General features: G+C 47.2%; 1 protein-coding gene across 1 annotated transcript; it reads left to right on the top strand.

Moving 5' to 3' along the window:
• Nucleotides 1-124: 124 nt before the first annotated feature.
• On the top strand, nucleotides 125-26,969 carry LOC135388134 (sodium- and chloride-dependent GABA transporter 1-like). The gene is made up of 15 exons (XM_064617489.1): nucleotides 125-221; nucleotides 15,552-15,661; nucleotides 16,445-16,604; nucleotides 16,671-16,802; nucleotides 18,654-18,876; nucleotides 19,495-19,627; nucleotides 19,744-19,878; nucleotides 20,549-20,652; nucleotides 20,729-20,853; nucleotides 22,030-22,142; nucleotides 24,172-24,300; nucleotides 24,369-24,471; nucleotides 25,170-25,270; nucleotides 25,348-25,518; nucleotides 26,682-26,969. Exons 2-15 carry the CDS (start codon nucleotides 15,560-15,562, stop codon nucleotides 26,775-26,777), a joined length of 1,827 nt encoding a protein of 608 aa, XP_064473559.1. The 5' UTR covers nucleotides 125-221; nucleotides 15,552-15,559; the 3' UTR covers nucleotides 26,778-26,969.
• The last annotated feature ends 878 nt before the right edge of the window (nucleotides 26,970-27,847 follow it).

Genomic DNA, 27,847 nt, shown 5'->3' with positions numbered 1-27,847 from the left:
AGCAGCAGCCGTGGACGCTAGACCTAGCGCGCGGTCGCGGCAGGGCGCGTCGCCCACTGAGCCAATGAGACGGGCGCGGAATTTTCCGCTGCGCCCGATCGCCGCGTGAGCGCCTCTCCTGAAATTTGTCGTCTGCTTTCCGAGAGCCGTCAAAAGAAGTCCGAAGCCGCATCATCAGAGAACGGCTAGACCGCATCTTCCCTGCATCTTTTTCTGTCAAGGTAAGGCTCCACTATATCTTCTCTACTATCTATCAATTGACAGATACGACTCCAAACCGTTGATAAATCCCGATCGTATAATTTCATTTTTGATTCGATATGAGCAAGATGCTCTTCCCTGTCTCTTCCTTGCATACCATATATATGAGGTAAACTGAATACGCGATTTTCATGAATATATTTAGCTAAAACTACCTTCTATCGAACTGTGGAATTGTCATGTCTCTTGGCTATCGGGCACGTATTTTATCGTCTTTCATTTATTTATTTATTTTTATTTGTGCATATCTGTTTTTTCTTCCTTGCCATCTGACAACATATTTTTGGGGAAATTTCGAATCTGATTTGTGACACCTGTTAAGCCACAGCTCCGGAATTAACCGCTTTTTTTTTTTTTTGCATATTTAGGGGGGTGAGGTATGCCAAGAATTGCGCAGAGCGAGTCACTTGCAATGTGGACGGATTTGTGACGAGTTGAAGCGTGGGCTGTGTTCCAAATATTACGCTGATGCACGGATATTGATTCCAACCCGTACCGTCAACATCAATTAAGCCGATCATAAGTACTCTTTTTTTTTTCTTTCTTTCTTTCTTTTTTTCTTTTTTTGAGCGGACGGCTTAGGGCTTTATATCAGGCTTATATAAGGACGGAAATTATGTGGGATCTGTTGGAGGGTGGCGGGATTGTGTGCGGGGAAGCGTAACTTCGATATGTAGTACGTGCGGAAATATATTTCTCTTTTACGGGTAGAAGAATAGGCTTATTGCGACGTGAAAGGCGATTTGCCGGTACTCCTGGGGAAGACATGATCCATCCCGTCTTGGTCCATTGTAGCAACTGGTTCAGCGGATAATTGTCAGAGCACTCCCCCTCCCCCCTTTTTTTTCGATTTTTGACCTGTCATTTGTTCCTCTAAAATGCACCATCATCCGCAGTAAATTTTGGGAAGAATAAATTGTTCGATTGATTGCCTCACAGTCGAAGGTAACTTTAGTAGAGTAACATAATAATGCCCATTAACATTCCCACGAACAGATTCACGCAACTCTCATCTTAATTGTAATGCCCTATTGCTCCCTATTATTTTTTCGTCAACATCAACATCATTAATTGTAGCGCGTGCACCGCACCTAAGCACTGTATCCGCCGTTTTGCTTAAACGGACAAGTCATAATGTTGTCTATTATAAATGGACGACGTGGTCAGTTCCGAATACTCGATGCAAATTGCCGTGTTTGCATTGTGTACTCGACATTGGAAGTTGCCGTGTGGCGTAGTATGCCGTGAAGGAACAAACGGTTCGCGTATTGCGGATACGATTCAGGACTGGGGACAAAAAACACAGGAGGATTCTACGCTGCAAACAATGCGTAGGAACATCCAATCGATGCTACAAGAGGAGAAGCGCGTGGAGCCCGGTAGGACGCGCAGTATTGCGTCGAGAAGAAAGAAATGTCTCGAATCTCTTGCAAACATTGGGTCACCTCACAGGTCACTGGAAGTAGCCAAAGAGTAGAGCCACGGAAATAGGTCAACAACACGACCCTTCGGGTCTTTGCTTCGGAAGATGCGAATATGAGGGCTGCATTGAAGTGGTGACAGACCCGTTCAGGGCCTACGCTTTATATAGTCCCCACTCTGAACTACAGAAGGGAGTGATGATGATTCCGGTTTTTATGGCGCACGGACAAGTATGGTTATAGTGCGCCAAAACCGATATAAGTGGAGTAGCCAAAAGGCAGAAAGTGAACGTAAAAAAAAACGAAAAAGAAGAGTATTCTTCACCGAAGACAACAGCAGGAAACCGACTAAAACAACAAGAGGACACACGAAGCAAACATTCTTTGATGTGGTGCGAACCCCCATAATCCCCATCCACTGATCCGTGACACCAAAGCCTCGCACGTGCCACCACGCCAACATATCTTACCCAGAAGCAGTGCACGGGACCAGAACTAACTTAGTGAAGGTCTTCCTGGCGGTGTGGATTTGCTGACAAGACCGGCAATAAGTGTGCCGGTGGGTTAGTATACCCATACCGTCGTCGCACAGAACCCTTCCAGCGATCTCTCCCGAAGGCGTCCGCCGTTACATCCATATTGAACGAACTACGCAAGGCGGGGAGATACGAAAAGTGAACAGGCGTCGACTCTAAATATGTTAAGAGAAAGCAGTCGACTGAACTGTGTCTCTGCATTATATATACCTAGTTAGTGATCACCCATGCATCAAGCCCCCTTGACCTTTAATTTGGATTTGGTAAATAAAATATAAAGACCTGCTACGGAATACTTCCAGAAGAACTACTTCATGTAAAGCCATTCATAATTAAGTCATATTATATAAAGCCAACCAGGAATTTAGAATCGAGTTATGTTATTGTCTTCAGCTGCAGAAGAACATCGTGAATAACAGGTGGGAAGGAATGGAGGAAGGACGGTCTTGTTGGTAACATATTCCTTGAGGATGAGGAGCAATAGAAACTACACACACGAAGAGGAGAGACTCAAACAGATCTGTCCTCGCACACCAAGCATAGCTATGATGCCTACAAGTTCGTTGCACCCTGCAGCTTGCTTGCCTCCTGCGTGTTCGACGAAGGATATGGTCGCTTGGCAACACGTGCGCTTACTGACTCCGAGATCGCGGGTTCGAACCTGCCAATAATACGTCCGACCCTCGAGGTGTCGTTGATGAGTCCTCAGGTGGGGACAAACTTATAATCCGCAGACGAACCAATCGGCGAGACTGGGAGGTGACACGGGTTCGAATCCTGTCACCGGCTCTGCTGTCTGAGGTTTTTCCCTGGGTTTCCCGAAGACTTTCGAGACGAATGTCGGTACATTTTTTTTTTTAATTCCGTGTTAGCGCCGCGAAGCGACTCTGGCTATGAGCGGCGTACAGACGTGAACAGATGGAGAGAGTACAGCAGGAAGGAGTGGGGGACAGGGGGGTTAGTATGCGTCCTTGGCCGACTTCAGGGGGAACTGTGCCGACATTCGTCTGGAAAGTCTTCGGAAAACCCAGGGAAAACCTCAGACAGCACAGCCGGTGACAGGATTCGAACCGGTGTCACCTCCCAGTCTCGGCGTGGAAAGCGATCATCCTAACCACTATGCCACGGGAGCTGGTGAATGTCGGTACAGTTCCCTCTGAAGTCGGCCCAGGACGCGTACTAACCCCCTGCCCCCACTCCTTCCTGCTGTCCTGTGCCCGTCTGTCCACGTCTGTACGCTGTTCATAGTCACAGTTGCTCCGCGGCTCGACGCAAAGCCCCGCATTTTAACCATTGTTATTATACTTATACCGGCAGCACTGAACCGTGCATCTGCGTCTCTAAAGGGCAGGGGGTATCACCGGAGCAGCAGGTACGCCGGAAGGAAAAAGATAAGGAAGGTAGAAAGAAACAGGGGCACTTCTGACGACGCTTGCAGCATCCTGCGCCAAGAATCTACGATAATGAGCTACCTTGACATTCCCGGACAGATGAGACCGCTTGTTGGTCACTGCGATGGCACTCCACGGCATCAAACACAAATATTTTCTCGTGTTACGACAATGTGGACATGGACGAAAAATGACGGAATGACGCTGCGTGCGCTCCGTGAGCTACAAGAGTTCGTGGCCGTCAACCGACGGCGTGCCGCGCATCAATACGCTATGTTGTGGCGCCGCCGAGGAAAAAAAAAAGAAAAGAAAGAAAGAAAGAAAGTGCAATGTGTGGCGGCAGTGTCGACGGGACGGCGCCAATGGTTCCTCATTTAGCAACACAACGGTGGCGGCTCTGACAAACAGAAAAACCTTGTGTTTTACCGGCTCCATGTTTTCTTGTCAACGCCCATAGGTTGTAAACTACAGCGGAAGTACTTCGAAGAACCATGTGCCACTATGGCCACTACCATAGATCTGCGGATAGAAGCAGCAACAACAACAACAACAAATACGTGAAGTGACGATGTATTGGCTGCGAGATCGACCTATATAGGGGTAGATACTGTCATCTTTCTATAGTGTGCATAGCACGCCGGCCGATGTTCGGAGTTGATGGTTCTTTTCCGTAATAGACGAGTTCAGAAAGTCCCAGCGTGCTTAGCGCCGCTTTGAACTGTGGGAGTTTACTAATACGAAAGAAACTGGTGGCCTCCAAACTGTTCCGATTTCTCCCCTACCGGTTCATTGTCCACGTCGTGTCAAGGTCAGCGAAGGCGAAATGTGAAAGATTATTCTTCATTCCTACGCCCAGCAGGCGCCCAGAATGCAATGCGTGCGCAAGGAGCACTGGGATTTTCTGAAGTCGTCTATTCTAGTGTATAATCACCACAAGATCACTTGTGCCGCGATGGTACGATGCTCCCCCAATGCTCCACCTACTGCACTGAACGCGGAATAAACGTGTAAAAGCAGACGACGCGAGGAAGTTATCCACACTACGGTATAGTTGATAGTTTCTCCGCAGCGTTCGATCTCGAACTGTGTCGGCGGTGTCTTTTTAATTCCATGTTATCGCCGCGAAGCAACTGTGGCTATAAGCCGCGTACAGACTGCAGAAAGGAGTGGGGTGGCAGGAGAGGATTTCATTACAGAGATTTAGTGCATCGTCCGCTATCGCCTTTGCGCGCGTAAGGGATAGCGTTGGGGGTTCTGCGCACACGCAAAACAAGTATAGAGCTCCGCGCATTGCGCTGAACCACCACGCTATTCCTTACGTACGCAAAGGCGATAGCGTACGTTATACTAAAGCTCACCATTATTACCTCAGGGTACGCTGGTCTGAATATGGAATTAAATGATGACGTCATGGATGAAGTCAACATTCCCGTCAACGCGACACGCAAGTTTATTGTATTCGTTATTGTTTTGTTTTCTTTAGGCGGTGTGTCCTACTACTCTTATATCATTTCTTACGGGTATCGGGACGAAGAATAGTAGAGTTTTAGTACATCATACGCTATCGCCTTTGCGTACGTAAGGCATAGCGTGGTGGTTCTGCGCTCTGCGCGAACGCCTATGTTTTGCGCGTGCGCCAGCAATAACGTGCGATGCACTCAAAAAACACTGTAGTGTTTTGCTTTACGTTTGGTTTTATTTCAAATTATTATCTCGACTTTTTTTTTTCCTTCGATACCTGCAACTGATGAGGTACTGTCACATAGATATTGCTTTAGTTGCTTTTCTCTTATTTTTCTATTCATTTTACTTGTTTCAATGAGTAGAGAAGTACTCGGCATCCGGGTTCAACGACGTTATAACGAGTGAATGTTTAAGAGCAGAATGTAGGATATCGGTGGATGGCTGCCAGAAGAAACTGCATGCAGTCAAGCGACGCTTGAAAAAGCTCCGGTACCAATAGATGACACCTGTAGGTGTGAGAACACGTCGGGACCGCCTGTGAAACTGTTTGTACAACTGGGTTCACACATGCGTTTCAAATGCGGCGCCGCCTCGGCGTTCCTGGCTCCATTCAAAGCCGCCACAACAGCTCCAGGACCAGCTCCAGCTGGCTCCAGGAGCCGGCCGCACATGGTCAATCGTAATCATTGATCTGTGATTCGCATATCTGCTTGTGAATTACTTGGTGCACGTGAACAGAAACGAATGTGTGAATCCGCTCTTAGCAATGCGACAGTAGTACGACATAGAAACATGTCGTGAAATATAATTAATCAGAATATAGTTCCAAAGAGAGGAATATCTCTCATGCGCTTGTACTAAGTAGCCAAGAATGGATCTTTTTCACATAAGGTCGCGTCATTCGTGCGGTCTCCCCACTGGTCCTCACTTCTGTCGTCCCCATAGTGCGCCATCTAGTGAAGACGGAGATAATCCTCTCCGGCGCCTCAAGGTCATACGCATGCACATGGGCCATTGTGAAAAGGTCCATTACAACGTGTCATTGGCTGCGAGGTTCGCACCTATTCCTTGGTACATGAGCGTGAGACAGATGACGGAACACTAAGTAGACTAGACTTGGCTTGGCTTTTCTGCTTCGTGTTCCGTCTTCTGTCAACCGTATGAGCCACAAGGAAGTGCTGCAATCCTGCACCCTGAACGAGCTGGCTTGCCTCCTCCTTCAATGTCCAATATGTTATTTAGAATCTTCAACCTAAGATACGGCACGTTTAAGCCCCGCCCTACTCTTGGACCTTATTAGCTGCAATGGCTGTTCACAGCACTAATGACTCTTGCTGATCACTCTACGTCTCCACTGGGGTGGACCCAGACCCTCACTTTGGGGGAGGAGGTTATTTGTCGAAGCGCGTAGCGGGGGAGAGGAAAGGAAGGAACCTAATGATTTGGGGGGGGGGCGGTTTCGTCATGCAGATTTTTTCCTACAAATGCAATGAACGGATGGATGTTCCTATATACTCAATACCCGCGCGGATCTTACATGCTTAGACGCCGTGCAGATGCGGATACTGTCAATCGTATCCGCGCTCACCTCTTCCTATAGGCTGCACCTGATGACGTCACAGTATAATGTCACAGACGGAGTAACTCTGTTAGGGCTGCCGGACTATATTCGTGCCGTTCCTAGCTTGAAGACGGGAATAGTTACGGGTACTTCTACACATAACTTCCGGTACGAAACGATAGACCTGTCGAATGACCGATACTATTTATTTATCATCAGAACTGTAATTACTAATTAATTAATTCGTGTAATTAATTAATCAGAGCTATTAGCAGTTTTTTACCGAATTTAGCTGTTTTTAGCTATAGCCAGAGCTATTTTTAGCGCGCACCATATTGGCAGTTCTCTAGCGTGTACCGTGATACCGTGTATTTTATGGCTAGGCTATAGTTTTGAACTCCGAAAAAAAAAAGCCCGATTCTTATGACGGGCTAATAACCAGCCCGAGAGTAATCTCATGACGATGTGATGAAAGTGTCGCGCCAGCATTAGTTCCAGTAGCCGCCGCTAGAGGTCACGCAGCGCGCTTTGCGAGCCGCATACGCGAAGTATCTCGGGTACGACCTTTGTAAAATTACTCCTCCCCTGTTTGTTTTGAAGATACGTTTGTCCGTTGCTACCAGGCTGAGAGTGTGTGAGCGATATTTTCTTGCGTAGGAAGAAACTTCCGTGTTCAATCCTCGATTTTGTCTTTCTGCGAAACTGGGAGAGAAATCGAGTAAAACATCGTAAAAGGTTGTAATAAAAATACGACCTCCTTTAGCAGTAGAGCGCATCCGTAATAGTGAACGATAATAATAGTAACTACTGGCAGTGGAGGCGCTGCAGTCTCTTTTTACATCACCTGCTCGTCTGCCACGATGTCGTCATGCAACAATGTTTCCTTTATGTGTTGCTTACGGGCTGTCTGTCGAAGCCTATACACATCACGTTGCAGTATATATGGCAGTTGATGACAACAACATGAAAACGAAAGTTGCACAAAAAGAAGAGAGAGGGAGAAGAGAGAGAGATTACGCACTTGTCGTATAGAAGTAGTGGCTGTGCATGATTGACGCTCCCCGGTGCGATTCTTGGCTTTCTATTATTGCAGTGGGAGCGCAAAAATTGCGCGGCCCAAATATATTGTTGAAGAGGTGACGTCTAAGAATGTTCGCGCGTGAGACCGCGTGGGCGGTGGGGGGGATGGGGGGAGGTTGCCGAGTCATCGACCAGGTGCTCCAAAACTCCAGTTCCTAGCTGGGCCGACGCTCCGCTATTTTCGCAGAAACGCATGGCTGACGGGACTCTGTTCAGGAAATGACGCGTAACGGCTTAAAACGAGAGGTTTCCGAAAACGTGGCACGATTTCCTCGCAGTGAAAGAATGTAAACCGATATGAGCCTTTTACGACCACGGTGTATACCAACAGTCGTCCTTCGGTGTTTCCGTTTGAAATACGGTATTATCACTGACCGCCACAAGTGTTATACCCCTACTTGTCTTACTATTACGGCTTATCATAATACTTGAGTACGCAATATTCTTCAGTTTATCGATCGAAGTATCATATCTTTGAAGCGCGTGCTATGCAATACAGGACGTCGAAAGCGAACAAGTTGTCTCCCTGATGCTTCCGACTCGAAGAAATCACTTCAGATGCACCTTTTGGTAAGAACGTAAATTGCCCACCTTGTTGATTCCGTCGGTTATCGCCAGCTCCTCGTCACAGTAAATGGGATCCTGATCTGAGGCATACAGGACACATTGATTTTGATTCTGTTTTTTTTTTTTTTTTTTTTTTTTTTCGCTGTTAGCTGTAGCGCTGTTAGCTTACGCTGTAGCTGGAGTATAGAGGGTAGCCCGCGCAGATATCTTCTTATTGAGGTTCTGAGTAAGTTCGGACTGCGAAATGTTGCCATGAAAGAGCTTTAAAACTCAACTGTGTAGTAACAGAAGAATGCGGTAACAAAGGTGTACCTATATACTTCCGCTCTGTCGTATACGTATAGATCGTATTCGCCCGAATATTTGTGAACAGCCACCTGAGTCTGATTATTCTATTCACCATAGGGAACCTTCAAACTAAACTGACCTTAGCCAGGATCAATGGCACGTGACGTGCTGAACAATATGAGTATATGACTCTTTGCGTGATAACGGAAGGCCGGAAGCAAAACCCTCCTGGAAGAACACTTCAGGATACTTCATTATGTGACTTGCGTGGGCCAAGTGGCCAACATAACATCCTGAAAACATGTCTCATGTCATAGAGGGGTTAGAAACGCAACATGAAATGTACTTTCTTGTACACGACTTGCACATTGTGCACCTTCAATGTGTGGTCGTTGCCCCGCGGATCAGCAGAAGGGTCGGACAATGCTGCCACCATCACGTGTTCCTTTGTCCCTTACTGCACGTGGCCTTATCGATAGAACCCGAAGTACTTCTTCCGTCTCTCTCTCTCTCTCTCTCCCTCGTTAGTTTATCAATACTCTCTTCAAACGCAAAATCGCTTCGCCGTCTTGAAAACAAATTGCGCACGCCAGTAGTAGCTGGTTCTAACCACTTACTTAAGATGCTCACACAGGTAGATAACGGGCCAGCGGGGTTACTAGGGTTCCTATTCCGATGGGCCCATTATCAGACGCTCCACTTGTGGGCACGGCGAAGTGTGCGTCTTTAGCGTCTTATATTATTTGCGTGGTGTCCAGCTGATTTCCGCTACACAATGCGCAGCTTACATGACGGGCCATTTGTCATCATATAGGCTGATCGCCCTGAAACAAGAGTTGATGCAAGTGCAAACAAATTCTAGTACAAAATAGGCATTGATTACGCTAAAGTGCTGTGCCACGAATGTTCTTGAGCATGACATGTTCTTGCATGTCGTAGAGTCGTGCCTCTTTCTGACAGTTACTATCAGAGGCAGATGGCTCTGGATTTCACGCGTTAGATAATCGTTCTTATACGTTATACGCTGAGAAGCGACGAATCTAGCACGCAGCAAGCAAAACCTTGAGGTACGGCGAACATTAAGGGCTAAACGCATGGAGCGTTTTTCCGACGTTTTCAGGACGGGCGCGCGCTCGGCGTGCGTGTGACCTCGTAAAAACCAGTTTTTCAACGGGCGCGGAGGGCGTACGCCGGAATCTGTCGACTACAGATATTCGCGCGCGTCTGGGCGCGTTTTCCGAGAAGTAGACAGAACCATGGCCGTCGTGCGGCAGACAAGGTGGCGTATGAGCAGCTCGCATAATTTTTTGGGACATTATCCATCACACTAAATTTACTTGTACATTTTAATGATGTCTGGAATGAAGGAACGCAGGAACCACAGGAAAGAAGAGCATCGGCTCGTTCTAACAGATATTTGTGGTCGACGAATATAGCAACAGTGGCGCTCACTCGCTCCGTACGCGTCCCATGCGTTTCGGGTGGTCGCCTCGCTGGCGTTTCTTCGCCGCGTGTGCAAGGCCATGGCGTACGCGCGACGTTTTGACGCTGAGAAAACGTCCAATGCGTTTCGCCCTTAAAGGCTCCAGAGCATGCGGCCGCGCCGCGCTTCCTATGCCGGGCCAGCGCCCGTAACGGCAGAAAGGTCACCGGAGGCCCGTTTTTCCGGCGCCGTCCAAGCAGTCCCTCCTTTGGCGACTGACGAACTCCGGACGGCAACCAACCAATCAAAGCAAGGAAGGTGTTTCCGGCCACATTGTTTATTTCCGCTGCTCTATATCTATGTATGTGCTAACCACGCGGCTCGAAAACAAACGATTGCCTCGTAGCGCGTACGCGTGTCTCGCCGTATCTCAGGAGCGTACGACGAACGTGGGTGTGATACACCCGACGTTCTCCGGTGGCCCTCCTGGCCGGCAGTGGGTCCGTAGCTTTAGATGCCCCTGTCCCCTATATGTCCTGTAACGAGTTCACCCTTTAGACGCAAGCTCTTGTAAGCAGTCCTCATCACATTATTAATCGTTGCACCTGTATACCATCCTATATATGTCCTGGGACGCTAGTTGATGGGACCTTTAACGCAGGTCAAACATCGGCGATGGTTACCGTGGTGACGCTTCACTGCTCGGTGGTCGGCGCCCGTCTCGTCATGAACACGATTTTGCTACACCGTGCCCTTCAATCTGTGGTACTGATTATCACTTACCCCACGAGTTGGAGTGGCTGAAGAAGGCAATTGTGGGGCACGCCGATAGTGAGAACCAAGTTACGTCATTGAAAGGAACACTATGCCGCCGTTATCTGCGATTAGCCCTCCATTAGCGATTGGCGCGTGTCTATTGTCATCAAGCAGGAGAAAGAGGAGATTGGCGCGTACGCAGTCCATAGGTGACCAGCGCCCTCCTGCGTCACAGACATTTCTTGGCTCCCCTCATATGTCATGTGAGAAAGAAATGTTTATGTGCGGTGTCTCTATGACTCGTGCTTCGATAACAGGCTGTCCTCCACGAAAAGTATTGCAAAAGTAAATGTTTTAGCAGGGATTCTATGGCAACTTTACAAGGAGAGGAGGAATTTGCCCCTTTTTGCGGTTCCCAAGTGCACTACCGAAACTACGAGTTCGGGAGGTTTGAACCCCCGAAACATCCCTTTTTTTGGCTCCGTGTTAGCGCCTCGAAGGAACTATGGCTATGGGCGGCGTACAGCAGAGACGTGTACAGATGGAGAGAGGCAAGGGCGGCGAGAGGGTGAAGCAGACGGGGATGGCGCCCCGGGTCCGGGCCACTTCAGGGGCCCGCGGGACCAAAGGCCTGTCGTCATCACATAAAGAAGAAATTGTTGGAATGTGTTATCGAGACGTGAGGCCGGAGGCCCGGGCATGACCCGTCCCCGGGGCCCGTAATTTCTCTCGTCGGTCCTGGAGAGAGGGCAGCACGAAGGAATGGGGCACAGGGGGCGAAACCCCCTTGTGGCTACGCCTCTGCTCTCACAGCGGCATTATTCCGTTCGCTTTTGATATGCCGCGAGTTTCTAACCAGAGGCTAGTCTATATTCGGATGTGCTGCCTTGCAACAAGCGAACGGGTCGACCAGTCAGCCTCAGGGAAGATTGTGTTCACTCGTCTCCATCGGCTTATGATCGCCACTGTAGTTGTGGTGACAAAGTAGACTGTTACTTGCTTCCAGCAACTGTGCACGGACCAGCACTGGAGCCATAGCAGGACAGTCGATCTTCTAGGATACACACATCCGTTCCCTCGGGATCATTAGAGAACAGAGCTGCGTTATACAAAAATACATTTGACGACTTACGCAGTTTTGAGCTCGGAGCGCGGAGTACGCTAGAACTCTCATGAGGCCGTTTTTGTCACCATGATGTATCACGTGGCTTCAGGATTCTCCAGGAAACCATGCTGCACCACAACGAGTTGCAAATGTCATGTGACTTTTGCGCTTCCGGTTCTTGTATCAGTTCTTGTATCAGTCTTGTATCCGGTTCTTGTACTGTTTTTGTCACCTTGATCTATCACATGGCTTGAGGATTCTCCAGAAAACCATGCTGGCACCACAACGAGTTGCAAATGTCATGCGACTTGTGCTCTTCCGGTTCTTGTATCTTTTCTTGTATCAGTCTTGTATTGTTTCTGTCACCTTGATCTGTCACGTGGCCTCAGAATTCTCCAGGAAACCATGCTGGCAGCACAACGAGTTGCTGTGACTTTTGCTCTTCCGGTTCCGGTACCATGCTACTCCAGCAGAGTTCGTGTACCGCAGATTGCAATGCACTGTATGCAGGATACATAGAAGGCGCAATCAGGCGCGAATCAGCGCAATGGACACGTGACAACAGGTGTTGCTGCTCGGATTCTGGTTTCTGAGCATATTCTGAGTATATAGCCGCTACAGGACTACTTCACCCATGACGACAAAGCCTACCCAAGCTCAGACTTCGTCGTCATGGATCAACAACAAGAATATTTCAAGTTCACGGTCCAGACATCGCCAGTTCCAATCGCTCTCGCATACATTACAAAAAAAAAAGTAGAGAAAAGAAAGAAAAGGTGTAGGGCGTGCACAGAACGTTATACAAGGACGACTGCGTCCGTTGCTTGTCTTTCAAACGTTGTGTGCAGATGTGCACGATGTTTATCTACGAGACGTAATGGATGTGAAAGGCCCTTTTGTAAGGGCCCTGTAGGAGGCGATGTTACTGCGCGGCTGGGTGACTGGAGCGTGCGGCTGATCGATATAATCCCCCTACTCCTCCCCTCGAGAGACGCAACGGAAACTTTCCGTAGATCGAACGGAGGAGCTATTAACCGAATTTCACCTGTCTGGCCAACAACAGACCAGACGTACGTGCACTTGCATAAGACGATCCCCCTCTATTTGCCAGACCAAAGTACAGACGTTCGCGTCAACATGTGTCTCCTGCGGTCCCTGCGGGTAAACACCGGTAGATGCGCACATATTAATCGTGCACGATTCGATGAGTATGCGCGTGACTAATAATTCGTGGTTTTACGTCGCGAGCCTGCTGTAGTCACAGATGACGCATCAACGGCCGATCCGGCCCTGTATCTGTATCAGACCATCCGTCTGGGAAGCTGGTACATACCGTGCGACCAAGTTCCCGATTTGGAACCCGTAACCATTAGCTCAGTGACTGGACATTTTTAAGACAATGTCTCGTAAAAAACGAGACGATGCTGGCACAACGAATATGTGTTACTGGGAGAATAAATGAAGTATAGGTGTCGCTTTGTATGGAACCGCAGAGATCGCAAGTTACCGAAGGAGAATTGACAAGAGCCTTCCTTTAGCCTTCCCTTAGCCTTCCTTCTTGCCTTCCTTTAGCATTCATAACACCGCGTATTCCTGATTGGTGCCCAGAACAGTCAAACGCTCTTGAAATGTGGTGCACCCCAGTGGATACACCGGTATAGGAACTGGGCTACATGCGACACACGCAGCTCAAGGGCAAAATAGTCAGTGTTCAGGACTATACATACTGCAGCACTAAGAACAACATTGGAAAAATACACTTTCTCAAAGTAAAATGAGGAGAAATTATACCAATATCAGAGTTATCATTCGGTGAATGGCCAAATAGGGAGCGTAAGCTAAACAAAGATAATGCTTATGAAGGTTTCACTGTAAAATGGCTGGTGTAATCATCCCCATATTGCTCAAAAGCCACCCCAGTGTGCCCAGTCAAAAGCTACCCAGAAAAGTCTGCGCAGAACGCATACGATCCCCTTCTCCCTCACTCCTGCTCGCTGGCCACGTCTGCACGCCGTTCATAGCCACACCTGCTTCGCGGCGCTAACACCAGAATCAAGTGAGAAAAAAAACCTATATGACAAAATAAAATAGGCGCCAAAAAATACTGCGGTGCTCATGGAAATGAAAAGACCCAGAATGCAATAATCATTCATTTGAACTGGAAATAGAAAATTTGCTTTACGCAGAGAAACCTTACGATGACACGCAAAAAAAATTATTGCCAGTGAAAGAGACATGTCTTTCAGTATGGAAAACTCCGAAAGGAGCTGTACTCCCACGTACAGACATTGGTCACCTATACAACGCCCACAACTGATACCGTAAGCGTCACATCATCCTGTAGTAAATAAACGAAGCCTTTGTATTTGCCTTCCCGCGATTAGCGTGCGCCCTTGGATTCCGTTGGGGCTTCCCGTTATTTCGGGCCCACGAACGTTTTCTTCTGCTTCTTCTGTAGTCTTCCTTTTTCCTTCTTCTTCTTCTTCTTCTTTCCAGTCCTTCTTTTTCTCCGTACTAAATTGCACGCAATGCAGAGTCATCCCTGCGCGTAGAATAGACTGTGTCTCTGGAGCACGGGCGTTTTTCTCCGCATGGCATTGTCATGCAAAGTCACGCAGGAAGTTTGAGACGGAAACATGAGATAGAATTCGACATTGATGACAGAAATCGTGTAATGTTTTAAAAATAATGGATGAAAGTGTGGAGGATGTCCTCCCGTACTCTTTGTGCAAAAGCGTATAAGTGGCCAGAGGACACAGTATATAGACTCCTGCCGTCGGTTTGCTATTTATCTGTAGTGAACATGGAACAAACCTTTACATGGGTACATTCCAAGGCAGGAACTTTGAGGACGTCTTCGGGTCCTATCTTGAACGATAGACGGCTCCGCCACGATGGAAAATCACCCTATGGATATGTGCCTGCCCAGATTGGTCCTTATTGGGTCAGGAGCTGTTTGGTTAACTAAATGCCTGATAGCATATTCCATATATGCCATTTGCATGAGCCCTGCATTATCCATGGACACCGTATAGGCGTACTTGCTGGTGGGTGTGCTTTGCATCGTGCTTGTGAGTACGGATAGATCCTTGTACAAAGAGCGTAACTCTACTGGCGCAGATTGCGATGTCCTGTTTTACGTTTCTGGAAGCGCTTTCCTTCGCATACGTCGTTTGGTATGCAGATTACTGGTCATCAGGGCGCTGTTGTAATGACCTTTGAAGTCTCTGCGACTCCAGTGAGCTTTAAGTAAGGCAATATTGACGATATTGATCGGATATACGGAACTTGGTATCCGCTCAGAGAAGAGGGGAAGCGCGACCCCTAGAGTTCTCTGTTACTGGGTGTACGTGAAAAAAATGTGCTTGGGATGGAAACTTCCTTTCTTCAGTTGGACCTTCCCGGATCCTCCCGCTTTCCACTTCCGCTTTCGTAGAAAATCCGGTGCATACCGGTGTCAATATTCTGCCACGTGATAAGCGAAAGTCCGATATGCTCTTGCGTAAGCCAGGCGTCACGACACATTAACGAACATGTCTCGAAGGTGAGACCCAGTGTACACACAGATAGAGTACACTTCGGTGCTCGTGGAAGTCTGCCAAAACTCTTCCGTTATAGCTATCGCTAGGAGACGGTCCTCTTTATAAATGCTTGCCAAATACAAGTGGAGAAGAAGTCTCTCCTTGTTTCTTTGACAGAACTGGAGATGACCACCAAGCCACCAGCAACGTTTCGTCTTGCGTTGTTCAATCCATGCAGGGACGATGACGGCAGCCCCACACCACAGCAAGTGCCCATCTGCAGGCCGGTAAGTCATCCTCGACGTTTGTCGTACTTCTACAAACGAAGCGTGCGCTCTGAGTACAATGATGGTGAGGCGCTGCCCTAGCCTTACAGTCTCTAACTCGGCTTGCCCTATAGACAAGGGTGTTCTGACGTAATACGGTCCAGTACGGGGACGTGGGGACAGACATCGGTTTGGGTACCAAATCAACAATGCCGTGGTGAGTCTACAGCTGATGGTCGGAAGCGTGCTGACCAGGGATGTTCCAGGATTTCATCTTGGGGGGGGGGGTCCCGTAGGTGACATACATATCTGTTGTTTGTGGGGCTGTGTTGCCAATTCTGGCAGGTGTTTGGGGTGCGGTGTTGCAAGATTTTTGAGGGGTGTTGGGGGTGCTGGGAAAATCCCTGGTGCTCACAAATCTTATCCCAAGTGTGTTATTGGATGCTCCCAAATACATTTATTTATTTCTCCTTAGTTTACGTGTAATCAGATATCAGACCATTCCTCCCGCGTCACTCCACCTGTTAAAAGGGTAATGGTACCGTGACGTTACGCGTAAGGTTTGTCTGCGTTTGTTTGTTGCACGTGCCGCCGGGTAGGACTGCGGATAATTTGGGCCGGAAATCTCAGACACACGGTGCTGGAAGCAATGTTTACCCCTCCCACATTGCTATCGCCCTCGGCCGGGATCAAACCCGCGATCTTGAGCTCAGCAAGCCAGCGCGTTACCGACTGAGCTACCGAAGCCGGCCACTCCACCTGTTGTCCTCGTCCTTTTGTGCATCTTTACGCGTCTCCTTTCAGGACGAAGACTCGTCGTCTGCGACGAGCAGCCAAAAAGAATTCGTCCTGGAACGGGGCAAATGGGCCGGTAAAGCTGACTTTGTGTTCGGCTGCATCAGCTACGCCGTCGGCTTGGGCAACGTTTGGCGGTTTCCCTACCTGTGTTACGAGAACGGCGGAGGTGAGTGCTCTCCTTCCTGTGGCCGACAGCATAATCTTATATGGATGTCTAATGTTTAATGTGCAGGAGCTTTTCTCATCCCGTACTTCATCTGCCTTATCACCACTGCAATCCCGATGTTCTACCTCGAAGTGGCTATGGGGCAATATCTCAGTCGAGGAGGCATCGGAATCTGGGACATCGCGCCCATGTTTAAAGGTACAGACACATTGTCCGCGTGTGTGCCCGCTCAATTGTTCGCGGCGGCAGAGCTGGTCCAGCTATAAAGTGTCAGCATCTGAGCCAAATATAGTTATTCTGTAGCGCCCTCTGGTAGGTGAGAAAAAACTGGGTTAAGTCTGCGCCACCAAGACACACACGGCTGCTCTTGTCATGTCTGTCTTCGATGCTTTAAAGAGACAGTTCGCTCTTGACGGATCAGGTTGTATATGTTATTGTTAGAAAGGGTAGTACTTTACTAATGCTCTACGTAACGTCGCGTGAAGTTGTACGGTATAATTTAGTTCCTTCATCGCAGAGCACAGGAATACACGCGATTTGAAATTCCCGCGCAGAGAGACGCACGCCCAGCATCATATGTGACGCAACACTGTGACGCTCCGAGGGCGTATCCCTCCTGTCGCTTGGTCAGGTGAGGCCACCACGTAGCGTCCTCGCGTTCTCCTGTGGCGGGCTGTCATCTTGGTTTCCACGTGCGTGAGCAGCCCAGAGTGAGCGCCATGCAACGTCACGCGAGCGGATGAGAGGCTCTCTAGCTAGTTCCCCCCCCCCCCTTTATTTGCCCGCGCGATACAATCTAGACAAAATACAAATAAATCGATCCCGTTTATTACGATCTTCGAAAGGAGGATAACTCCGATATTACGATCAAACTGCTTGCTCCCGTCAGCTCACCCGTTGCAGTACGCGTAAACAGGATATGGATATAACGATCGTCGTGAAAGCATTTGCTGGCGTATAGCGATCAGAATTCTCCCGGCGGCCGGTAAAATCGAGAAGCAATATACTTTTTTGTTGTTGTTAGACACAAATTAAGGCGGTATTTTCAAGAGCCTTAGCCTCCACGAGCACGTGCGTTCCGCGCATCACAGACGGGGATCAGGTGCGCGCGTTGCAAGGCGCGAGACTTCGAATGGGCTCGCGAGTAGAGGAAGTTGCCCCCTCTCCACGTTGTTCTCTCGTCCTCGTGGTCTGGGCTTGCTGCGTGCTACCACGGTCTCTTGGTGCTACGTTGGCGTCTGCGGTTCCGGGATGCGTTTCGATGAGGAAAGGCGCCCGATTCCCAGTTGCACGTGCAAGTTCGACGGATTTTGTACCGGTGCAAAACCTCGTTGCGAAGTACCATGCCTTCCAAAATGTGAGTTGGCAGACCATTGCGTATCACCACCACCCAAACGGACGACCGCGTGTTCTAATGGAGAATGCAGTTCCGATAGGGAGACTGATGATGACTACGGCACTGGATGAAGAGCAATGGACGAAGCAGTCTATCTCAAATGGTGCGGAGCCTCACGTGATATCGGCGGTTATGTTGTCCTTGGAAAGGCTTTTGGCATAAAGCCGCGTCAATTTAAGCTATATAAAATGTTTTTTTTTTTTTTGTGCTCTCAACAAACGCGCAAGTTCAGCGGCGTTCTACTTCTGCAGTTTTACTTCGTTGACGTGATCCCGACCGGCGATTTCGCAAAAGCTCGTATATAACGATAACTCTGATATAACGATCGGACTTCGCGTTACCGTCAATGTCGTTATAAACGGGCTCGGCTGGAAATGCAACAATTTCGAGCGAAACGTCTTACACGCGAGTTGTTCGGAGTCAAACACTCCTGCCCGACACATTTGTTTCAGTTAGCTTAGAGGGCGAACTGTCCCTTTAAGTAGCAATCTGTAACGACTTGTTTTCCTTCGAAGAGGCACACGAACCTCCAGATAATTTATTTGGCCCAGAATTCTGACTGGCGTCCCGTGAGAGAATACCCAGGTCTCCCCTCTGTCGCCGAACTGATGCCGCAGCAACAGCTTTCATTCTCTCTGTGTCGTTTCTTGCAGGCATTGGAATAGCTTCGCTAACAATAGTTACCCTATCAAACATCTACTACATGGTAATAGTGGCGTGGATATTGTTCTATCTGATCGCCTCGTTTACTCAAGTTCTGCCATGGAAGCACTGTGGCAACCACTGGAATACAGAAAACTGCTGGGAATATAACGTCACGGATCCCGACAGCATTCCACACAACAAATCGGTTACTCCCATCGTGGAGTTTTGGGAGTAAGTAACGCCTTCACTCCTTCAGCGAGCGCGACATGTGTGTCCTTTTTTTTTTCCTCCTCGTGGGTCCTGTGTCCTTTCCCCTCCTGTCCTCCTTGTCCCCTCTCTATTCACGTCTGCTGAAGACCTCCAAGACTGAAGCCTACATGAAGTCTACAATTTCACGTTTGTATAAGCAAAATCCTGAACACACAGAAGAAAGGCTGCAGAAAGTTTGCAAAAGAAGAGTTGATGGAAGGACAAAGTTCAAAGAGTGCAGCTCAAAGGGAGACATGGACATCGCCCCAACGAATTGTTCCTGGTTACCGAAGAGATAAAGAGAGATATAAATCACTGAACAGAAGATGTTGCCCGAAAGACAAGAAGGAACAGCTGCTGGAAGTTTCCAGGTCTCCAAAGACGTTGTGTCTTGTTTGTGGTGATGCTTCGGTCTGTGGTTGCCGTCGCTGTGTGAATTGTCAGCTTACTGTCTTGGCCAAACAACCGTGTCATCTCGAACGATGCTTGCAAGGTTTTGTGATGAACCTGTACATGGTGGCGCATTCTTCTTTCAAAAAATCTATATACAAACTGTCATCTTTTACAAAATGTACAAGGAATGTTTTGTTTCTCTTAAAGGAACAACGTCTTGGGAATCTCATCCGGACTGCACGAAATTGGCGGCATGAGGCTGGAACTCACGCTGTACCTCTTCCTTTCTTGGGCTATCGTGTACGTCGTCATCTGGAGGGGTCTTCATCAAAGTGGCAAAGTATGCAGTGCTTAATAGAAATTCGATCGAGTCCGGCAGAACGCAAGCCCTCCGGGCAAGGGTTTCGGGAAACATGATCCCAAGTTCACGGATATCAATATGTCATCTTCGTGCAGATCGTGTGGGTGACTGCTATCTTCCCCTACGTGTGCCTCTTCATCCTTCTAGTCAGGGGTGTGACCCTCGAAGGCTCCTTGGACGGGCTTCTGTTCTACATCACACCCGACTGGTCTCAGCTTCTCAACGCTAAGGTTTGTTTCGCAAATTATTGCGCTGTAACCGTGTATTCACACGAGTGACGTTCTCCAGTGAAAGACGCGAAAAACGTCATGGCTTCCTGCTGAGACGTCAGAGCGAGCGCTAAAAGTCACGACTTTTCGTACACTGCCGACTCCACCTTGACATAGGAGGCCTGCTTAATGCTTGCTCTCACTCCTTCGCCAGACAAAGTGAGGATGTCGTCTGCTTCATCCAACCACCGCAGGCGATTTCGAACACAGGCTTCCTGTGGCTCCCAGTGACTGCCCATGCGGCTGATGGCAGCTCGTCTCCATAACTATACAGTCGCCGAAAGCACATTCATGATTCGCGGACTCTTAATGAATAGGCCACGTCGTTAAACCGATCAGGCTTTATTTTTCTACGTAGCGTTTGCACTGCTAGCCGTGGGGAATACCCTGTAGCGCATAGCCACAAGACATTCGGTGGCAGACGACAGGAAACGGTGTCGTCTCCTAAGTCACGTAACGGCATAGTGCGAATGCTCAACAAGACACACAGCGAAACTCCGCGAGCAACTTTTTTTTTACCTTTTGTTCCATTAGAATATTCCTCGAGGATATGTTGCTCATGTGAATGCATGGCTAACACGTATATGTCAGAACAGCTTGCTGACGATGGAACACCGCTATGACCATGCAGGTATGGGTGGCGGCTGGCACTCAAGTCTTCTACACTTTTGGCATTGGCGTCGGCTCAGTAGTAACGCTGGGAAGCTACAACAAGTTCCATCAGAACTTTTTCAGGTATGCCTTAGGCCCGTTTTTGTTTGCCGTCCCAGCTACGGCTGTACAGGCAATAAGATCTGTTGTCCTCCTGCAGGGACTCGGCCATTGTGTGCACCATTAATCCGCTGACGAGCATGCTGGCAGGCACCGTCATTTTCTCTGTCTTGGGCCACATGGCACAACTTGCCCACAAGAGCGTAGGAGACGTTGTCAAGTCAGGTAAGCCAAGAATGCTTTCTTTTGGGTTTCACCTACGTATCGGAGGAATAAAGCAGTTGGTTAAATGAACAACGACATGTATGGGATGGTACAGGGTGGGACAAAAGTTCACGGAACACGCGAGCAGCGTACTTTTTCTTAGGTGTGTTCACTGTTTCGGAGCGGTGGAAGTAGTGCGCTGTTAGCGACACACAGCGGTAGCTTCCACTTCCCAGACACGCCCAAGCGACACCGGAACTACCACTGCGTATGTGACCACAATGTTACCTAAAATTCATTAATTAACTCTTTAATTAGGGAATTCCATTCCCAAAGTCAGATAGCAGAATGGAAGACAATCCTCATTGAAAGCCTATCTGAATTGAGCGCGTGCTGTTAAATATCCATCGCCGAACTTCGCTGTGCAAACGAGCAGAAACCAAAACAGTGCACCTAAGGAGCGCATCACCTTCATTGACAGAGGCTTATCTGGACCGCAAAGCAGTTGATCTGGCCAGTAAATGAGTATATACTCCGTCCCTCTAAGGTGTCTCAAGCATCGAGGCACCCTACATCGCTCCAAATTACATGTCCCACTGACGTGGAATGTGTGCTTTGCTCTGTGTGCTCCCGATCAGCGTGGTTCTGGTTTTGCCTCATTTGCATAGCAAAATTTGGTGATGGATATTTCGGTGCACGTGCACGTTCCAGGATTGTTTAAAAATCGAATGGCTTGCAATGAGGATCGTCTCTCATTTTGAAATCTCGATTTTGCTAAAAATCCGCTAGTTAAAGAGTTAATTAATGAATTTGAGGTAATTAATCATCTTGTAGTTACATACTGTCTTCGAGAGGATGTCTACCTGGTCATAAGGCTCCACTTCAAAAACGACCTTTATGCTGCCCTACAGCTTTTTTTTAAATATCTGTAAATGATAAAAAAAAACGCCCTGCATATCAAAGACGGTTTAGTAGCTTCAGGTTGGTACATTTGCATTTCACGTTTCTCAGATGAATTGGCTTCACGCTTAAAAGCAGGTAGCCGGGTAAACAGAATTTTTTTCAAAGAGCAAAAAGAACTAAAATCATGGTCACGCAAAGAAACACACCGATTTATCCATTATTGGCAAATCATTGTTTTAAGGTTACTGTTTGCATTGGATCATTCGATTAATTGCTCGTTTTGTGGCTTTTCAGGTCCAGGTTTGGCCTTTTTGGTATATCCTGAAGTCGTAACAAGGATGCCAGCTTCCACAGTGTGGTCCATCCTATTCTTCATGATGCTTCTATGTCTAGGTATTAATAGCCAGGTAAGAGACCATACACGCTCCACCTACAGTCACTACATATACAGGGTGCGGCACGAAACGCGTCATTTGACCATTATAAAACAAAACGGATCCACAGAAAAATATGGGGTAAGCGGCTGCCTTCCGGCCATTCAATTTGCCACTACTAAAATTACTTTCGACGTCTTTTAATTGAAATAAATTAAATTTTTGAATTGAACTCGGAAATTTGCATAGTCAATGTAACGTTTTTTCTTGCTAAATCAGATAGACCGTGTTGAGTTAGCCAAACCCACTGCAAAGTACGTTATGTAGTACTGCGCGCCCCCGCGAGTAGCAAAAGAAAAAGAAACAGATGCTAACAAAAACGCGAAACTGTGTGACATCGCACTGGCTTGGGAAAGCAGCGATCAGAACTCGTGGAGGGAACCAGGGAACATAGCAGGACAACTTCTGGCAGCACTACACGTCACCATTCCGCAAGTCGGCTTCGCCTAACGCCTGTGTGCTTTAGGTGAAGCTCGCTTTAGAACACTGTCGCGCAACTCGCGGGTGGAAAGCACGTGCTAGGCCTTTTCAATCATCTCGCGAATTTGAGCAGCACTGGCCAAATACGGAGACAAAAAAAGCGTTACCACCTACCTCTTTCACTGACAGTATTGGAAAATGAACAGTCGCTGTCTATTTTCTTGCCTCAATTTTTATTTTGGTTTAATTCTTTTAATGTGAATTTCGGATTATACGAATTTTTTCCGCTACCCCGTGATACTCGTATCATCGAGATTCTACTGTATCTTATCGCGGCGATTTTCGCCGCGAGGTTACGCGCACGGGACGGCGCCCAACATCGTTATACGAGTACTCGGAACCGCGGTCTCCATCGCTATACGCGGGTCGTTTCCCCATAGAAACAATGTATATTTTGACGGTAAAATCATGAACAATCGTTTTACGAGGGATGTCGTTATACGCGATATCGCTATCCGCGGGTTTTACTGTATATATTAAACTAAGGAAGCTTCAGTGTTGCTTTTTGTATTGTGCTGTAATTATATGGCCAAGAACGTCCGCCGGCCCAGAGACGATAGAAGTGGAAACAGCATGTCTATAGCCCTAGCTCATAGTATTTTTATGAAAAATCTGTATCGCCTAAAAAAAGACACCCTGTATAGGTTAAAGAGGTTGAGATATCAGGCAGCTGCGAAGTTGAATAAAAGTAAAATAATAAGACGTGGACAACTGATTACAGAGAAGTTAACAAAAGCTATAGTTTATTTAGTGGAGAATTTAATAGGAAAACTACAACATGGTATTTAGCAAAACGGTCGACGTTTCGACAGTGGCACTGTCTTCATCAGGACTCAAAGTCCTCCGTTTTAGTCCTGACAAAGACAGTGCCACTGTTGAAATGTCGACCGTTTTGCTAAAATACCATGTTGTAGTTTTCCTATTAAATTCTCCACTAAATAAACTATAGTTTTTGTTAACTTCTCTGTAATCAGTTGTCCACGTCTTATTATTTTACTTATATATATATATATATATATAGACTACAAGTAATGAAGAGACTTGGGAGGCCGTATAAGGGTTAAAAACACTTGCTACTTTTATTACATTAATAATTAAGGGGGCGCTAGGAATAGATTTACAGTTAGGGGTCGACGTTTCGGCAGTCAGCGCTGCCTTCAACAGAACTAAACTTGGAAATAGGTGACAAGGGCTTATATACGCCCTTGTCACCTATTTCCAAGTTTAGTTCTGTTGAAGGCAGCGCTGACTGCCGAAACGTCGACCCCTAACTGTAAATCTATTCCTAGCGCCCCCTTAATTATTAATGTAATAAAAGTAGCAAGTGTTTTTAACCCTTATACGGCCTCCCAAGTCTCTTCATTACTTGTAGTCTATCTGTTTTCGCGTCCATCTGTACTCAGTTATACATTCATATATATATATATATATATATGTATAAGCTTATATAGTGACTGTAGCTCCACCTCTGTCTTCAATTTGATTCTCATGACCCCTACAATTAAATGACTGTGCTTCACAGTTCTGCCCTTCCGAAGCCATTGTCTCAGGAATCATGGACCAGTGGCCAAAGCTTGTTGAAAGGAGGAAGTTGATCACCTTGTTAATGGTCATCTTCCAGTTCCTCCTTGGTCTTCCAATGGTCACGCAGGTCAGTCGGAGAGTTCATGCAACTTTTGCTCGACGTATATTCTTAAACGTATATATTTTTTCGTTTAGGGTGGCATGTACCTATTACAACTGATGGACAACTATGCCGTCACAGGCATCACCCTCCTATTTATAGTATTCTTCCAAGCTATCACGCTATCATGGATCTATGGTAAGCTGCAGAACAAATGTCCAAGATACATAAAACACCTTGTTGCACCTCTTGGAAGCTACTCATCAGAAGGCATTGGGCTTATGGACTGCTATCCCACTTGTTTTAAAGGGGCAGTGCAAGGGTTCAGAAACGAAATACATATTCTTTCACAGCAATGAATGTATAGCATGAATGACATAGCATATGTACTTGATCCCCACGCATGGAAAAAACGCCTTTGGGTTTTCACGTAGCTCATCTCAGAGGCCAAGTGTGTAAACGTCACAATGTAACTGAAGGTGCGAACAGAATTGAAGTCGCGCATGCACGTTCTACATCAGAGGAACGTTCACCAGTTGCCTGTGAATCTCTCGGCCAAGTGTGGTGCTTTCGCGGATGAGATTTGTGGTTAGGTATCTTGCTGACCACCTGCGTTTCAGAGAAAGTACTTTGCCCTGATCGAGTGTTGCAACGGTTGTGCGCGATTACTATTCGGTGGGGTATTCAGCTCTCCCATTCCCCCCTAGTGGTCAGTAATAGAAGGAATATTGATAAAGCTGTGCCAGGATCCCTGGAACATCCCACCTTTCTAAATGAGGCAGCAATTGGTGTGTTACAATTATGCGTACCATTTGTATCTCATCCTCTTATTTACTCACAGCGCTTAAAAATTCCAAGTTGTTCACCCCTTCCACGATCTTTGTCATGTATTGCAGGGACGAGCAATATATCGGACAACATCAAGGCCATGCTTGGTCGGCGCCCCAACATTTTGTTCAGGATTAGCTGGACTTTCGTTGTACCTGCCATGTGTGTGGTAAGTATTTGGGACAGCAAGTCACAATGAGTGTGGCAAGCAATCTGGTCAACATGTGCACATTCTACATGTTGCAGGGCATCTTCTTGTTCTCTGTGATCAAGTACGCACCACCGGTATATGCCAAGACATATGAGTACCCATGGTGGGGAGAGATGCTCGGCTGGTTCATGGCACTCGTCTCAATGCTCATGATTCCTCTTTACATGCTGTACTTTGTATTCACGACGCCGGGATCCCTAAGAGAGGTAAGAGCACTTACCGAGGCTTTTGTGGGACATCCCTGGGACATTTTTGGGGGACATTTTATGAGTTATTGCTCTGAAATATTACATGGACATTAGTGGTTGAAACTAGAAGCAACTATGTTTAGTCCGAGACAACATAAGAGCTGCAGTCATGTGGTACGTGTATCTCCACAAGCAGCGCACAGTGAGAGTGGGGCATGTGAGAAGATGGCTGACACCAGGCAGTCAAGAGAGACAATCCCGGTTTTGCTAACGCCAACATTTCGCGTGTTTTCTTCAAAAGCGTGCAATTAGCTGCAAATGCAAATGCTCTAAGTACTCCATCCCCAATGAATGTTTGCAAGAATGGTCACTGCAAAACAAACAGCTTGAAGCATGCGGGTGCAATGCGTTGCGACTCAGAGGAATCATGCACCCGCCTAAGCCAATCACAGATGTCTTTAAATTTGTGGGCGGAGTTGACCCGTAGGAGTTGACTTCTCCTGAAGTATAGCTTAAAGGAGCACGAAAATGTAAAAACAAGTTCACTTCAAATTATGTTACGCGCTATGTCAATTTTGTACTTGTTATCATAATTCAAAACCTTGATTCTGTTACGAAGCTGCAATCAAAATTATGCCAGACTCATTCTTGCTTCGGCGCTTGAACAACGCTTCAGCTCGTGCATTGGTGTTTTAAGTCCATTCTGCATGTGCAAGGGTGTGCCACGCCGTGGAGCAGTCCCGGTGAAAAACATAGTGCATGTTGCGTCGCTGTCAGAATGACGTGAAGGTAAATGTTGTCAGTGGAACATTCGCGAGAACTGTTGTGCGCTACAGTTCAGTGAATCGACACTGAAAAACGCACGCATCATGCTGCGCATATACGGAACACTAGGATCAGACCCGTTCGAAATTCACACGCGCATGATAGGTATGCGCGCTCTTCTCCTGCTGTCTCATTGGATGCCGCCAATCTTTGCCTCCTGGGGATCCCATTCGTTGCCGCCAAAGACTGCTCTGTCCTCATTGCGTTTTTTTTCTTCTAAACTGTGGCGTCGTGCGAACTAATTTTGTTTGAACTGTACTAATTGAAACCCGGACTTTCATTTGAGAGCAAGTTGTTTTTGCATTTTAGTGCCCCCTTTAATTTGCCTGCTAACATGCTGCTGCGTTTCCTTCCAGAAAATCACGGCCGGCATCACGCCTCAGTCATCATCGAGCGAGGACGAGAAAGTGGAAAAGAAGTACATCTTCAGCAATACGGCGCTTCAGGCCTAGGAACCACGCACGTAGGGGGGGTTGACTCACACCATCGTCACCGCTGCACATAGACGACATTGTATCTATGCATCTCACTCATCTAACGTATTTACTTCACCCAATGCATACCTGAATCTGCGACCACTGTAATTTATGCACACACTCAATTTTTTATAAAGCAGACTCTTCTTTTTTATACCTATCAAACAATGTGTCCGTGTCAATTACTCGGCGTCCCAGTCGTCCCCAGGTTTTGTATTTGGGCCAATTTTTTTTGCACATCTTCTCGTAATTGTGCCAGTGGCATATCTGCGGAGAACAGCATCCGCGCCAAGCAGTGAAACTGCGGCCCTATCGAAACACCTGACATCCATCATTAAGACAGTTTTCACACACATATATATATATATATACAGTCAACCCTCGATTTATGAACACCCTCGGTTCCCCGAAAAATCGTTCATAAATCAAGGGATTTATAAATCGAAAATTCCGTTAAGTGAGTACTATCGAGCAAATGGAACAGTATTTCCGAGTTGGGATTGTGTTTATAATGCAATGTATTGTGTAATTTTGCTTTCGACCATGCCTTCTGCTGTGTCAATCTCACAAAGAACATATGTTAGCGCATTCACACTCTGTTATTATGCAATACTAAATTGCTTAATTTAGCTTTGGACCATGCCTTCTGCTGTGTCAATCTTCGAAAGAAGAGATGTCAGCACATTCGCACTCAACTGGTCTCGGATTTCCTCTGGGATTTTTAACCTACGTTTATTAATCTCCGGGTGACAGCGGATTTCACCAATTGAGGTAAGGAACATTTCTGGAAAACCCGTTTGTTGTTTGGATTCCAAGGGGTTCAGAACCCAGGGTGCAATACCTCGAAAACGTTTTGTCTGTTCAGGCGTCATTCAAAAGACCACGAATAATCCCTATGAAGGTTTTTGTTGGCCTCGGAACGATCCGTTCATAAACTGAGAGCAAAAACGCTGGGCAACTCCCAGTTGGTTCCCAGAAATTCCATTCATTATTCGAATATCGAGGTTCATAAAACGAGAGAAAAATGCACGTGAAAAGTTTGGTTC

This window comes from Ornithodoros turicata, chromosome 3 (assembly GCF_037126465.1).
Source record: "Ornithodoros turicata isolate Travis chromosome 3, ASM3712646v1, whole genome shotgun sequence".
Taxonomy (NCBI): domain Eukaryota; kingdom Metazoa; phylum Arthropoda; class Arachnida; order Ixodida; family Argasidae; genus Ornithodoros; species Ornithodoros turicata.
Note: the sequence above shows the minus strand (reverse complement) of the source record. Positions and strands in the feature narration are given on the sequence as shown.